The following is a 14830-nucleotide window of genomic DNA, read 5'->3' as shown; positions in this document are numbered from 1 at the left end:
AAATTGATTCTGATTAAAATATACGAGGCCTACACACTAATAATAATAACTAGACTTAAGTATTTTGGGCTGGTGGTTTAGGTTTAACAAGTTATTGTTGTTAACGGGTCGGGTCGTTATAATTGGTATCAAAGCTAAATACCAGTCAGAAGTGTGAAAGCTAAGTGCTATACGAACGGGTTTGGTGAGGTGGCTAGAATCTCACATCATCTGGTAATTCTAATATGCATCTGTGATATAGTTTGGACCGGACGAGAATGTTAGGGTCTAAACAGGAGGAGTTTATTACTAGCGGGTCGGATCGTTACAAAATTTTTTTATGTTCCATTACTTTGAGGTGGCTAAACAGAGTAAGCAATGGTCACTCAGCTAATAGCAAAATTTCATTTGGGTCATGTTAAACTCCAACCTATGATCACAATTGATGCATGCACTAAGGCAAGATGAAGAATAACAAATTAATCTTCGTTGCACTTGTAGTAGAAAGATCAAAATTAATATGGAAAAAAGATCATGCATTTTGATCAACATGGTACAACAAAAAATTTTTTCTTTAAATTTGCTTGCCATCAAATCAAATAAATGAATGGCTAATTGATCTTTCTCTTTTTTGTTTTTTGTTTTTATTTTTTTTCCTCCTAATACGATACGTGCGTAGGAGATGACAGGCATGCTCAGCGAAGAGGAAGGAACGGGCAAGAAGAAAGGAGATCGAAAGGAGGCAATTTAGACTTCAAGAGTCTTCGAGGGCAACTCGACCTCGCCCGCGGGCTGGTCTTGCGGGGTTGCTCGAAAGTAGATGGCGTAGAGGACCAGCTGAATGAGCCCGAATAGCGCACCGAGACCATTCGGAATCTATATATAGAGAGAGACACACATTAATCAACCATTAGTCACACATTAATCAACCATTAGTATAAAGAATTGTTCTTACGGTGATAAAAATGTCGAAGCGGATTAGGGCATAGGTGGTCCAGCAAACGCCGTTGAGGAATCCGGCGAGGGAGAGCGTAAAGGGCATGTACTTGACACTCCTGGTTTGGATCACCAATTTCTATATATCCCCAAAAACGAAAAATATTTCAAGTTATTGTTACAATTATTTTCGTTAAACAACTCTTTTAATTGATATCATGAACCTAGAATACAAATGGAGATCGAGATTACGTGCGTAGATATACATACATAGGTTGCAAAAGTTCTACGTAAAATTATATGTAGCAATCACTTACGTACCATGACCGCAAGAGGAGATGCGTACATGCAAGTACCAAAAATGACGCAAAGAATCCCCACAATAAGGGACCTCAGGTCGTGAGTGTGGGCGGTGGTGAGCACCACGGCCACCACCGCTGCCACGAAAGCAATCTCAGCTGCAAGATACATCAGCACCTTAATCTGCATCATAGTGACCAACCATTACTTCTCGATTCTCATAAAGGGAAAAAAAAATAGGTTGGTGGGGGGGGGGGGGGTGGTGGTTAAATGACGTTCTTATAGATAGCAAAGATATAGATATAGATATACATATATGTGTGCTAAACTTACGTACGCGGAGTTTGCAGGGGGAGTAGAGGAAGAAGATGGTGAGGTAAATGCCCTCGAGGATGAGGCCTGTGCTGTTAATGGTGACGACGAGGATGCTATTCGGGTGGACGATCGGCAGGCCGTAGAACACCCAAAGCATGCAGTTGAGGAGTGTTGCAAGGTAAGGGATGGGGGAGAATTGCTCCACTGCTTTTTGTTTCCATATCTTGATGAATGTAGGGCTACAACATTGTTTCACCATTTTTGCATGATCAGTTAGTTTTCTTTTCTTTTCTTTTTTTTGTTCTTTTTTTAAATGAACTTCTATGTCTGGTTTTCAATAGATTGGAGAGAAATTAAAAAGAGTACTTACACTGGGGAGAGAAACAAACCAAAGGAAATAACATTACCTGAAATTTGAAAGAAAGGGATTTGAATTAGTGGTTACATTTTAGCTAATTTTATTGAAATATATGTAGAATGAAATGCCGAAGGAAAATTAACTTGTAGAATAAAAAGTTTATTAGTTTATTGGTACAATATGGTAAGAATAAATGAAAATTTGTGAATAATGTTAAAAGATCAATATTTATGATGTAAACGATGATGTACAATGGAAAAGGAACACAAAATGTTGAGAAAAAAAAACAAAGAACAAGTCTAAATGTGTTGTAGCAAATGAAACTTTCTAACCGTGAACAAAATGAAGAGGAAAATTTAGAGATACATATAGGGTTAAGATATGTAGAGTTTGATTACTATACCAATAATACCAATTATACTGCGGATAGTATCAGGATCAGTCATTTTTCTCTTCAAATGATTCTCTCACTCAAAATCTTAACCCTATCCTTGTCACAAACACCAATTTGAGGTGAGGAATGATGAATGAAAGGGAAGAGGCTTCTTCAGTAGCCCTCTATGCCTCGCAAGATCTCTCTCTCTCTCTCTCTCTCTCTCTCCCTTTTGACTCCCTTTCCCTCTCCTATATTCTTTCCCTTCTTTGCATGCATACATGCATGCATGAAGAGATGAAAAATTTTATTTATAGACAATTTTGACCACTCATAAGAGGATAACCATTAGATTTCGAGCTTTTTTAGGCTAATTTTCCTCTTTGCCTCTTTTCCATCAAAGTCGTACGGATAGATAGTATCTAAAAATAAATAATGGTATCATTTATTTAGTAACTGAAATGGCTGAAAATGAACAGTTGAAAATAAAAGTATCAGAAAAAGTGATGTTACGGCACTAAAATTTTATATCAAAGTTATTGATCTTGTTTCATATAATAATAAAAATTTTATCAAAATTTTACGTAATTTGAATATTTCTATATTGTTAAACTTGCAAACGGCTCACCACAATCATTAAAATTGTGTATGCGCACACGAGTGAAGCTAGAATACTTTTAATGTTTTTAACTTCTACCTCTCATTTTAGATAATGGATTATCTGAATTATTGATCTAGGTATTTGAATTTGTTAGGAATTAAATTTTGTGATTTTACAAGATCATTAATATGATAATAAAGGGGTCTAAAAATTAACAATTTTTAACAGCAAAATATGAGGTGTATTTAACTAATAAAGATCGCTAGATAAATGATGTCTCAGAATCACGAAGTTCCAATGCCTAAAAATTCAATGAAATCATGTTTAACGCTATTGATCGTCGATTCAAATACTCATTATTGGAAATGACTAAATTACCCTTATTTTTCCTATAAAATTTTTTTTAATGTATTTTTATTATTTTGAAGAGTATTTTCGGTATAAATTATAAAAAATGAACGAAATAGTGATTGAACTCTGACTGATGGGGTCTAAATATAATAATTTAAAATATTGAGAGAATAAAATATAAATTTTTAAAATTAGAAAAAAAAATAAGAAAGCAAATATTTATAAAGTAATTCTTTATAATTTAGTGTAGGGCTTCTTTTCAATTTAGCCCCTGGCAAATTTTTATTTTAAAAATAGTTCTGTCAAAATTTAATTTACAAAAATGGCTCTGACCCTGCCACGCAGGCGCCACGTCAGCGCCACGCGGGCAGGGCTGAGGCCAGTGTGTTAAGTTGAAAACGGTAAACCATTCACCGTGTTCAAACACGGTGAATGATTCACCGTGTTTCATATTTATATTCTTTTTCTTCTCTTTTAGGGATGTCAACGGGTCGGGTTTGGATCGGGTTTTTAAAAATCCGAAATCGAATCCGAAAATCAAATTAAAACCCGAACACAAGTCCGAGCCCTGCGGGTTTTAAAAATTCATACTCATATTCATATATTAAAGTTATATGGGTATAGATTTTTAAAACCCGTCGGGTTCGGAGATCCAAACCCGACCCATTGACATCTCTAAAAGAGAAGAAAAGGAATATAAATCATTCACCGTGTTTGAATACGGTGAATAGTTTACTGTGTTCAACTTAACACACTGGCCCTAACCCTACCCTCATGGCGCTGACGTGGCTCCTGCGTGACAGGACTAGGGCTATTTTTACAAATTAAATTTTGACAGAACTATTTTTAAAATAAATTTTGTTCAGGGGGCATTTGCAAAAAAAAATCCTTTAGTCTAATATTTGGTTTTGTGAGTGACATAGTGACGTGTCCCGCTTGCGTGGAAAATTTTTAAAGCGTGACATGTACACATAACTTTTCAATTTTTTATTTTTAAAAAAGCAATAACAAGGTAGCAATGTATAAAGAACCCCCATGTATAACGTATTTTGAAATTACACTTTTGGACAATACGAGGAACGTGACACGTGACACTTGGATCTTCAAATTTTAATTTATTATAATTTATACCTCAAATTTTTTAAATTTTTACCATCAAATTTGATAATATAATTTTGCTGACTAAATATTTAATATATCACTAATGTAGAAGCGAGATAACAGTATTATGATTGATGACGCGATGATAATTAAAATAATATGTTACTTCCATATTAGTGATATATTAATTAATATCTAGTTATTGTAAGATATGATTATAATTATTTATAAAGTTTGAACAACCGAGCAGTGCGACAAGAGTTTAGAGGTTATCAGTGCTGAAAAAAGAGAGAAATATTAGTAAATAGAAAGATTGAGCCAATTTTAATGATTCATCTAGATACTAAATAATTAAAATTTTAAAAATATAAAAACTTTTGTTCTTTTAATAGCACACAAGTCCTACTTTTTTTATATAGATAAAAAAAAAAACAGGGTGTTTTTTTGGAATTGCCCTATAGTTGAGGGGGTCTCCATAAATTATAACCAATGGGTAGCTTAATTATTAGTAGCTTAATTATTACGTAAAAATAAGTGCACATGTGATGGCCATATAATAATAAGTGGGGCCCACTTGCAAGTATTTAATGTTGATAAGTTTTTTCTTTTTTTATTATTTTTTTATTTTTGATTATTTGTGTCAGAATATTTTTAAACAAAAAATTTATTAGAATTTTATTTGCTACTATATGATTTTAAAATAAAATTTTTCATGAAAAACTACTTTTTGAAATAGTTTTTTTCTCGGATAAAAAAAAATCTAGAAAACAGGAAGAAGATTTTTACATGAAATCTAGAAAAAAAAAAAATTAGAAAATAATTTTTTCTCGGAACCAAACAGATGAAAAATATTTTTCAGCTAGAAAAACTATTTTTTGAAACTTTTTTCAGAGAACAGATGAAAATATTTTTTTTACTTTTGATTATTTTTCAACTAAAATTTTTTGTTCTCCTTGATTATGCTCGACAATTAAAGCAGAACTAAATAAGTTTTTGTATACTATTAGCGGACAGATCGGCATTTTATTTATACGCTTTAAATAAATTAATTGTCGCATTTTTAAATGCTCGAAATTTTATTATGATTAGCGCCGATGATCATAAGTTCACATGTCATATGTGAATTTTATATCCCTTGTATCATACAACTATTATTATTAATTAATTAATTATTACATTAAATGTCACCTCCATGGAATAGTTGATCACTTAATAGATATTGAATTTTTGTCCTATAGTTCCTCAAATATATTATTTTTCAAAAAAAAAAATCAAACCTTGTTACATATTATTATTATTATTATTATTATTATTTGGTGAGAATGGTCATGTTGGTTTGAAAATGACCCACCATGCAAACCCTAGAAATTTTAAAATGTATTGGCTTACCACAAGGTGATTATAACCCTAATTAAATTACCTAAAACATTTTATTATTATTTATTAGCTTTTTAAGGAAACTTAACCCTAAAAATTAGCTTTAATAAATTAGGACCACATGGTGCTAATCCTAATGATTAGTGTCAATCAAAATAACTTTTTCCTTGGCATTTAAATAAAATTGTTTAAAGAAATATTAAATTATATAGCAGAATTTTTTGACTTTAAATCTCTCTAATAAATTTTTACTACGTGGATCTACTTTTGCTTTTACTTTTAAATGCAATCATCTTTACTAAAATACTAACAAATAGAATAATATAGAACTTAGATTATAACAACGAACAGCTGAAATAAAATTTCGATATTAAATAATTAGGAGCTTTCAATATAAAAAGATAAATTATTGGAGAAAAATTAATTTTCTATTTTTTATAAAAGAACTATTTAAACACTACTTCATCGAACAACATTATCATCTAAAGAAAGATAAAATCCTAGGCTAAAAATTTTGAGCCTAAAAGCTTACTTTATCTCTTTCTCATGGCAAAAGATTTAGATTTTTTTTATTTGTTTTATTTGTCACATATCTAGCTATTATTTCAAATAAAGAAACAATTTTAGAAGCTAGAGCATAGAGTTGATCTATTTAGATATCAAAATAAAGTATCTAATAATAATAATTCATTTGGATATGAAAATTTTGTTGAATGATTAGAAACTAGAAGTTTAATTTTTGCTACTTAAAATATCTTAACATCCATGATATATTAGTAGGATAATATATATTAGATACGAAATTGCAACGATCCGACCCGCTAGCAACAATAACTCGTTGGGCCCAAACCACCGGCTCAAAATGCTTAAGCCCAGTTATTACTATTAGCGTGTAGGTCTCATATAAACTGATCGAAATCAGTATCTCATCCCCTGTTTAGACCCTGACGTCCTCGTCGGGCCCAAACTAGATCACAGACAGACAGACCAGAATCACTACCAGGCGATGTGAGATTCTAGAGGTGGCTCCTACGGGTTCAAGAGGTGGCTCCCACCAAACCCGTTGGTGTAGCACTTTGTCCCGCATAGCACTTAGTTCTCACACTTCCGGCTGGTATTCGGCTCTGATACCAATTGCAACGACTCGACCCGCTAGCAATAATAATTCGTTGGGCCTAAATCACCGGCCCAAAATGCTTAAGTCCGATTATTATTACTATTAGCGTGTAGGTCTCATATAAACTGATCAAAATCAGTATCCCATCCGATGTGGGACTATTGGGGCGTTACAGAAATAATTTATTTTATTTAAAAAATTAATTGATTCTAGGCATTTTATTAGTAAGATAATATATTTTATCTTCGAAATAGTTTATTTTATTCTGAAATATAATTTAAAAATTGAATATTATATTAATTTCAGGCATTGTGTCATATTTCTTTTCAATCAAATATTACATGCTTTCCGAATAAATTAAATAAAATAATCATATAATATATCTAAACTGTACCGTAACGAAAAATTTTAGAAATATATAAAAAACAAATTTTCTCTCTTATTTATATTTTGAAATAAATTAGAAAGATAGGGTTAATTGCATATAACTCTATGTAAATATATCGAATAGCAGATATAACCTTATAAAGTTCAACTTTTCATATTTATTCTTACAAAAGTTCTAATATTTTCAAATATACCTCCGTTTTTAGGATCCGCTAGAAAAATATAATTAACCAAATACTTAACTCTGGTAAGTGAATGGGGTAAATTTAACTTTTTACCTCTCTTGTATTATTTGTGATAGTAGAAAAGAAGAAAATGACCGTTAAAAATTTTTTAGAGGAGATTTCTGCATAATTCTAACAATTGAGGCTTTTAAGAAAACGTATTTGTTATAACAAAAATGTCATTTTACTTATCTGTTGTTAACAAATAAACGGTATTGGTAAAAATCAGAGGGGCAAATATAAATATTACTGAACTTTTGCAGAGATATATATGAAAGTTAAACTTGTTGGCTTAAATGTGCCAGCATTTTGCCTTTGTGGCGGGAGGTTTGTTGGGCCGAGTCATATTCGAAATGACGTGAGGTTGGGGTGGTCCAAGTCATGTTTGAAGTAGCGTAAGGCTGGTTGGGCTGAGTCACAATTGAGACCTACGGGCACTGTATCTGTACGTTTTAAGTGAATTGGTTGCGTATTTTTAGCAGCTCGAACTTTTGGGATTAATGGTTAGTGCCAACGATCCAACAAAACTTTACTCGATACGTTTACATGAAGCAGTATAGAGTTAATCTAAAAGATATATGTCAAATAAGATAATCATTCATTTGAACTATTCTGTAAGTGGCAAAGAGGTAACATCACAGCAGGTGCTCACATCCATCTGACAAATAGAATACAAAACCTCTCTCTCTTCTTTTTCTTTTTCCTGGAAAATTCTCCTACTTGTAGGCAGTGGGAGACAGGGGATTCCAAATCCTATCCCATGATTATTGAAAAAAATAAATAAATAAATAAATAAATAAATAAATAAATATATATATATATATATATATATATATATATATTATACTATATATAGAGTTGAGCTAGAATACTATCAGGTACGTAACGAGCCGTTTTATTACCGATTTATTTTTGATGATAGAATTTCCAATTAACGATCGGCCTTCGATTGAACATAATCATATCCACTTGAAGTGTTTAGAAATCAAATTTCAAATCTTTTCGACATCATTTGCCTAATGATCAAAGGATTTCAAAATTTGTAATTTTAATGGTCGATAAGAGGCGTTTCTCGTTTAATGACGTAAAGATATCCAAATCAATTGAATTTTTGTAAAAAATTCTTTAAACTATTTAAAACAAGATCTATACTCTTGATCTTTATTACAAGACTCCTATCATCATTTTTTTAAGAGTATTCATTTTAGCCATTCATTTTTTTGTTCACTTGATGGATAAAAGAACAATATCGAAAGTACGTGAAATTTGATTTCTAGGTAATTTAAATTGTTAGATCATATTTAACGGAGGCGATCGTCAATTTGGAGCTCTATCATCGAAAACAAATCGTGTAAAACGACTCGTTTACTACCGATAGTATTCTAGCTCAGTTTATATATATATATATATATATATATATATATATTATATATATTTAATATATATATATATATATATAATTTACTAGAACTATTAAATTATTTTCATCCAGTTATCTAATTTTTCAAAATTTTAATTTTATCACTTAACTTTTTTAATTTATTTATTTTGAATTGGTTAATAGCAATTTGACTTTAAAATTTAAGCTAATTTACTTACTTTAATTAATTTATAGTTGTCAGAATTGCATAAAATATATTAATTAAATTTGTAAAAATAAATAATATATTCAATTTGACTCAAATTAAATAAATTAAAGGGTTGAATACTAAAGTTACAATATAATTCATGATTCAGATGAATTATATAATATAATTTTTGTTAAAAAAAAGTAAAAAAGAAAAAGAAAAAGAAAAAGAAAAAGAAAACCTGTTCCATGAGTTAAAAGACACATCACACATGGGAGTGCACTGTGCACTCATCCTACTATATATGCTTTGGTCTTTTTCCAACCCAACTCTCCATATACTCTCTCTCTCTCTCTCTCTCTCTCTCTCTCTCTCTTCTCTTATTATTGACCAGTTGAGGAGCGTGTGGAAAAGGGAGGGGAGAAGAGGAGGAGGAGGAAGAAGAGGTGAGAATTGAGGTGGGTTTCTTTTCTCCTTTCTCGGATTTGTAGGGTTTTTATGTTCTTGGTTTGTTGAATGGTTGATGAAAATCCTGCATTTGGGTGTTGGGCAAGGTGCTGGGTTTGGGTTTGTGATCTTTTAGGGTTTCTGTGATCTGGGTTGCTCTCGGTTTGGCATTTTTGGTGTGGGGTTTGTGGGAAAGGTGGGATCTTGGAGGGGTTGGGGGTTGGGGGGGTTTGTGGTGGGTTTTGGTGTGCTTGAAATGGGGGGGAAATGCTTGGAGGAAAAGGTGTTTCCTTTTTCACTGTATGTGTATGTATGTAGTTTGCATTTGTGGTGTTTGATTAAATGCGTGACTGATTCTGAATGATTTGTTTGATGGGTTTTTGTTGCTGATTTTGGGTTCTTTACTTGGGGGAAGAAGATAAATTTGTTTAATTTGTTCCTGCTTCTGGGTTTTTGGAGATTTGGGTTCTTTGGTTTTGAGATCTTTCGAAAGATAAAGTTAAAAAAGAAGAAGAAGAAGAAGAAGAAGAAGAAGAAGAAGAAGATCTGGATCATGGAGTATTGAGTAATCTTAGTGTTGTATGTAGGTTAAATGGACAATATTTGCTATGATTGAATTAAGGTAGTACACAAAACATGGCTTCTTCACCCTCACCATCTTCCCCGGCGGTGGCCGCGGCATCTCCGCCGCCGTCTATTTCATCCCCATCCCCACCACCACCTTCTTCTTCCTCCTCACCACCTCCCACCTCTTCTTCTCCTCCTCCTCCTTCTTCTTCACCACCACCTTTGTCTCAACCCAATGCCACCTCCGATCCACCATCGGTTGCCGCCGCCCCACCCCCTTCAATTTCTTCTTCTCCACCACCATCACCTCCTGCGTCGCCGCCCCTGGCTTCTCCTCCACCTTCGCCTCCCTCACCCGCTGTCCTCCCTTCCCCTCCGCCACCTTCAAATCCGCTTACACCGCCACCTACAAGTTCTCCTCCGCCTCCGCCATTATCNGTATTGCCTCCTCCGCCACCATTGGCTTCTCCCCCTCCTCCACCCTCGACTTCCCCTCCTCCTTCGCCTCCCTCACCCGCTGTCCTCCCTTCCCCTCCGCCACCTTCAAATCCGCTTACACCGCCACCTACAAGTTCTCCTCCGCCTCCGCCATTATCGGCTAAACCGCCTTCTACTTCACCTTCACCTCCGCCACCCAAGAATTCGCCTTCACCGCCAGTAGTACGCTCACCTCCTCCGTCGAAATCCCCGCGCCCGCCTTCTGATTCACCGCCACCGCCTCCATCTCTTTCTTCTCCTCCTCCGTCCTCGACTTCCGCCAATTCCTCTGCCGGACAAACTCCACACGCGCCGTCTGTGCTTTCTCCTCCCGGAAGTCCACTTCCTTTACCTTCTCCTACGACACCAAGTGATTCGAATGTACCGAGTAACCCAAACTCGAACAAGTCATCAAATTCTGGGGTTGGAACACCGAGCGGCAGCTCGCCGAGTGGCGGGCTTAGTACGGGAAACATTGCGACAATTGGTGTTGTGGTAGGGCTTCTCATACTTAGTTTGGTTGGTGCGGCTGTGTGGTACGTGAGGAAGCGGAGAAGGCCCACTGCTGGTTATTATTCCGGGTTCGTGATGCCTTCGCCTTCTATATCCCCGCAAATGTCAGGTAATTTCAGATTTCTTTTCCTCATATATTTTGCATTATTGTCTTTACATCTTTATTCTAGATTCAGAAACCTTTTGCTCTCTTGGCGTTGTTTGTATATCTCTCAAGTTATTTAAGATCGAAGGCATTTAGGACAGTTTTATTTAATTCCGATTTTTGAAAAGCATTTAGGTGCCTTCAACCGCGTAGAGCTTAAAAATGCAAGAAAATTGAAATAGCGACAACTCTTTACCAAGAAGATCATTCCAAATTCCGACTTTTGTTACTTCAGATTCGCAAATAGTTCCCTCAGTCAAGTTGTAAAGAGGTGCTTATGCAACCTTGCAAAATCATCTACTTACATATATGTATGAAAAATTTAGATTTTGCAGGGATATGTATGTCAATTGATGATATTGTAGGTGTATATATGTATGAATGCCAATTGCTACAATAGGGATATTTTGCGTACTATGACTTTGCATTTAATTCCAACTTTGTTTCTCCTTAGGAGAATCACCGCATCCAAGGACCCCGACAGCTCCTCTCATGCACAACAACGACAGCACCGGAACCCAAGGGATGAAGCGCTCGATGACCGACATAAGCTTGAGCAATTCAAAGGCATACTTTACGTACGAGGAACTATATCAGATTACCGGTGGCTTCTCGGCTCAGAATCTTTTAGGGGAAGGTGGGTTTGGTTCCGTGTACAAAGGTTGCTTGCCAGATGGAAGAGAAGTAGCCGTAAAACAACTCAAAGACGGGGGTGGACAAGGGGAACGGGAGTTCCAAGCCGAAGTCGAGATCATCAGTAGAGTACACCATCGGCATTTGGTTTCGCTCGTGGGGTATTGCATAGCGGAGAACCAACGACTGCTTGTATATGATTTCGTGCCTAACAACACTCTTCATTATCATCTTCATGGTATGGTTTAACTGCTTTAGTTAGACTAAGTTGCAGAAACAGTTGCCATGAAATTTACAAACCTACATTTAACTACTCGTTATCTGGATCTTAAGCTCTTAAACCCGTTCCGCGCACATTTCTCAATTTGCTTTTGCAGGGGAAGGAAGACCGGTTATGGAATGGGCGGTTAGGGTTAAGGTTGCAGCTGGCGCAGCCCGAGGAATAGCGTATCTGCATGAGGATTGTAATATTCTCTTTTTTCTTTAAGTTACCAACCCTATTATCCATTTCTCCCATCAATTTCAATCCTCTTTGTTTATTTTTTTTATCCAGGTCATCCACGAATAATACATAGAGACATTAAATCCTCAAATATTTTGTTGGATAACAATTTCGAGGCTCAGGTTAGTCTTGGATAATACATTCTTGTGCAAACTTATTTGTTCGTAAGTTTGAGGGGTATATTCGACACTTCAAATTTCAGAGCAGAATGTATGTAAATAGATGATTTTGCTGGAGATGTGTGTATTTTGAAAGCTTGTATTATTTATTAGTCTCGATATTGATGGAGTCGTCTTCATGAATTAGGTGGCTGATTTCGGCCTGGCAAGGTTAGCTATGGACACGGCCACACATGTGACGACACGGGTGATGGGGACATTTGGGTAAGTGTGAATCAATCAATTGAAAATTACTAAGAATGCAATTGTAGGAACTTTTGAGTACTAACAAATTGAATTTTTTTTTGTTCTCTTCTTAGATACTTGGCTCCGGAGTATGCATCATCTGGCAAATTGACCGAGAGATCCGATGTATATTCTTTTGGCGTTGTGCTATTAGAGTTTATTACTGGTCGAAAGCCTGTTGATGTGTCACGGCCTCTGGGCGACGAGAGCCTTGTTGAGTGGGTAAGCTCTGAAAGTATCTTATTTCCCAAGAAATTTCTTTTCCTGCGTCTTCTAGAATTATGTTTTAAGTAGCTTAAATAAGCTACAAACTACATGAAACTTTAAAGTGTATCTGGAAATATGATTGGTGGTGCATTTCTTACATACATTTCAGAAGGAAACAGATGTTATTTGCTGAATGGATATTCTGGTGCTACCTAAGAATATTTTCCTTCGTACAATTATGACTTAAAGAGCTTTCTATATCCTTTAATTTGTAAAATTATAATTTTAGAGCTACTGTAGCACACCTCAACATATTAATCCTTAATAATTCATTCATTTACGTAGGTGCTTTACTGCAGCTTAACACTATTTTCAGATGATATTGTAGCTAGTTTATCATTCACATCTGTTTAACAGTTTAACTGATGTTGATCTGATGCCTCTTACTTGTGCCGAATCTTTACGTGTCGTGTTTAGAATAGGAATGACAATTTTTTACCTGGGAATGACAAAATTTTACCTGGAGAAAGTTTTTATCTCTTCGACAAAACTGTTGCTAAAAAACATACTGCAAAAAGGAAGTTATTGATTTTCTGAAGCAAACCCAGTAATGCTACAACATCGGAAAAACTCGAAATGTTTATCGCTGTTTCTCTGCTCCCAAGGTGATAATTGAGTGTGTTTTAATACAACACAATTTAATTTAGCTATTTAATTTGGTTAATGGAGTGTGTTAAAACATTCTCCCAGGCAAGACCGTTGCTGACGCAAGCGCTCGAGACTGGAAATCTCGAAGAGTTAGTCGACCCAAGGCTTGAGAAGAACTATAATGAAGTCGAAATGTTTCGTATGATCGAAGCAGCAGCGGCATGTGTCCGCCATTCGGCATCAATGAGGCCCCGCATGAGCCAGGTTAAATGTTAATTATATTTACTTTTACACTGGTAAAACAACAGCTGAATTGTGGCGCATTTCGAAATGAGTACCCGAACGTTGGAAGTTTCGATTTTAGTACCTAACGTTTCACTATTCATTTGGTTTCACTACCTCGCCATCAGAACGAATGATGTAATGTTGTGTTACGACCGAAATGATTTAGTTTTCTACAGAAGCTAGCGAAGAGGTACTGAAACAAAACAAAAACTTAAATTTCATGTACCCATTCCTCAATTAGCTACAGTTCTCTTGGTACATGTATTTTTTCGCTTATTACATTTATAATATTAGTTGTATAAAAATAAATATTTTATATTCCAATAAAGTAGTAAGTTTCTTCAGGTGGTGAGAGTTCTCGATAGCTTAGCCGAAGTTGATCTCAACAACGGCATTCAACCCGGTAAGAGCGAGCTCTTCAACGGCCCGAACACAGCTGAGATCAGAATATTCCAGCACATGGCGTTCGGCGGTCACGATCACAGCTCGGATTACACCCAATCTAGCATAAACAGTCAAACATATTTCTGAAGAGAGGACGCGCGCTTCCTCAAATATCGTGTAATATCTTCTCCCCTCCCCCTCTTTTTGTAGCCAATTCTTTTATACCGATGTTAGTAAAATCTTATGAATTTATCTGTATGATTCTTTCTTCGGTTATTGAGCTTCTTTAACTGTTGAAAATATATATTTTGAACTTACATTTATATAGCTTAATTTCATATTGTTCTTCAATCTTCTCTTTCTCTAACCAAACTTTATCTTTCCTTTTTTCTCTCAATCGAGCATCGCAGTTGTATTTCACAATATTAGTGGATATTAGTAATGTTTATTTGCTTATGTCACCCTCTTAGTATCTAAGTATAATTTCCTATGTTCAAGTTCTTAGTAAAAGTAGAATGCTTGTAGAAGTAAACGAGGTCGTTACTTTCATGTCGTTTCCGGTGATAGGGCATCTGAATCAACGCTGTTAAACATGATTTAGGCTATTCGGACTCCGTAAGACTCGAATGTC

The 14830-nt window shown here is 35.1% G+C and overlaps 2 protein-coding genes across 2 annotated transcripts; one reads left to right on the top strand and one right to left on the bottom strand.

Annotated features, from left to right (window-relative positions):
* Nucleotides 495–2526, bottom strand: LOC109716724 (bidirectional sugar transporter SWEET6b). Its single transcript, XM_020242278.1, has 6 exons — nucleotides 2292–2526; nucleotides 1901–1937; nucleotides 1553–1769; nucleotides 1237–1398; nucleotides 935–1054; nucleotides 495–855 (listed from the first exon to the last, which is right to left on the bottom strand). Exons 1-6 carry the CDS (start codon nucleotides 2332–2334, stop codon nucleotides 727–729), a joined length of 708 nt encoding a protein of 235 aa, XP_020097867.1. The 5' UTR covers nucleotides 2335–2526; the 3' UTR covers nucleotides 495–726.
* On the top strand, nucleotides 9375–14532 carry LOC109716434 (proline-rich receptor-like protein kinase PERK8). The gene is made up of 8 exons (XM_020241880.1): nucleotides 9375–11100; nucleotides 11591–12007; nucleotides 12147–12233; nucleotides 12323–12393; nucleotides 12578–12654; nucleotides 12750–12897; nucleotides 13633–13794; nucleotides 14161–14532. Exons 1-8 carry the CDS (start codon nucleotides 10071–10073, stop codon nucleotides 14344–14346), a joined length of 2178 nt encoding a protein of 725 aa, XP_020097469.1. The 5' UTR covers nucleotides 9375–10070; the 3' UTR covers nucleotides 14347–14532.

Source organism: Ananas comosus, linkage group 10 (genome assembly GCF_001540865.1).
Source record: "Ananas comosus cultivar F153 linkage group 10, ASM154086v1, whole genome shotgun sequence".
In the NCBI taxonomy this organism is placed as follows: Eukaryota; Viridiplantae; Streptophyta; class Magnoliopsida; order Poales; family Bromeliaceae; genus Ananas; species Ananas comosus.
Note: the sequence above shows the minus strand (reverse complement) of the source record. Positions and strands in the feature narration are given on the sequence as shown.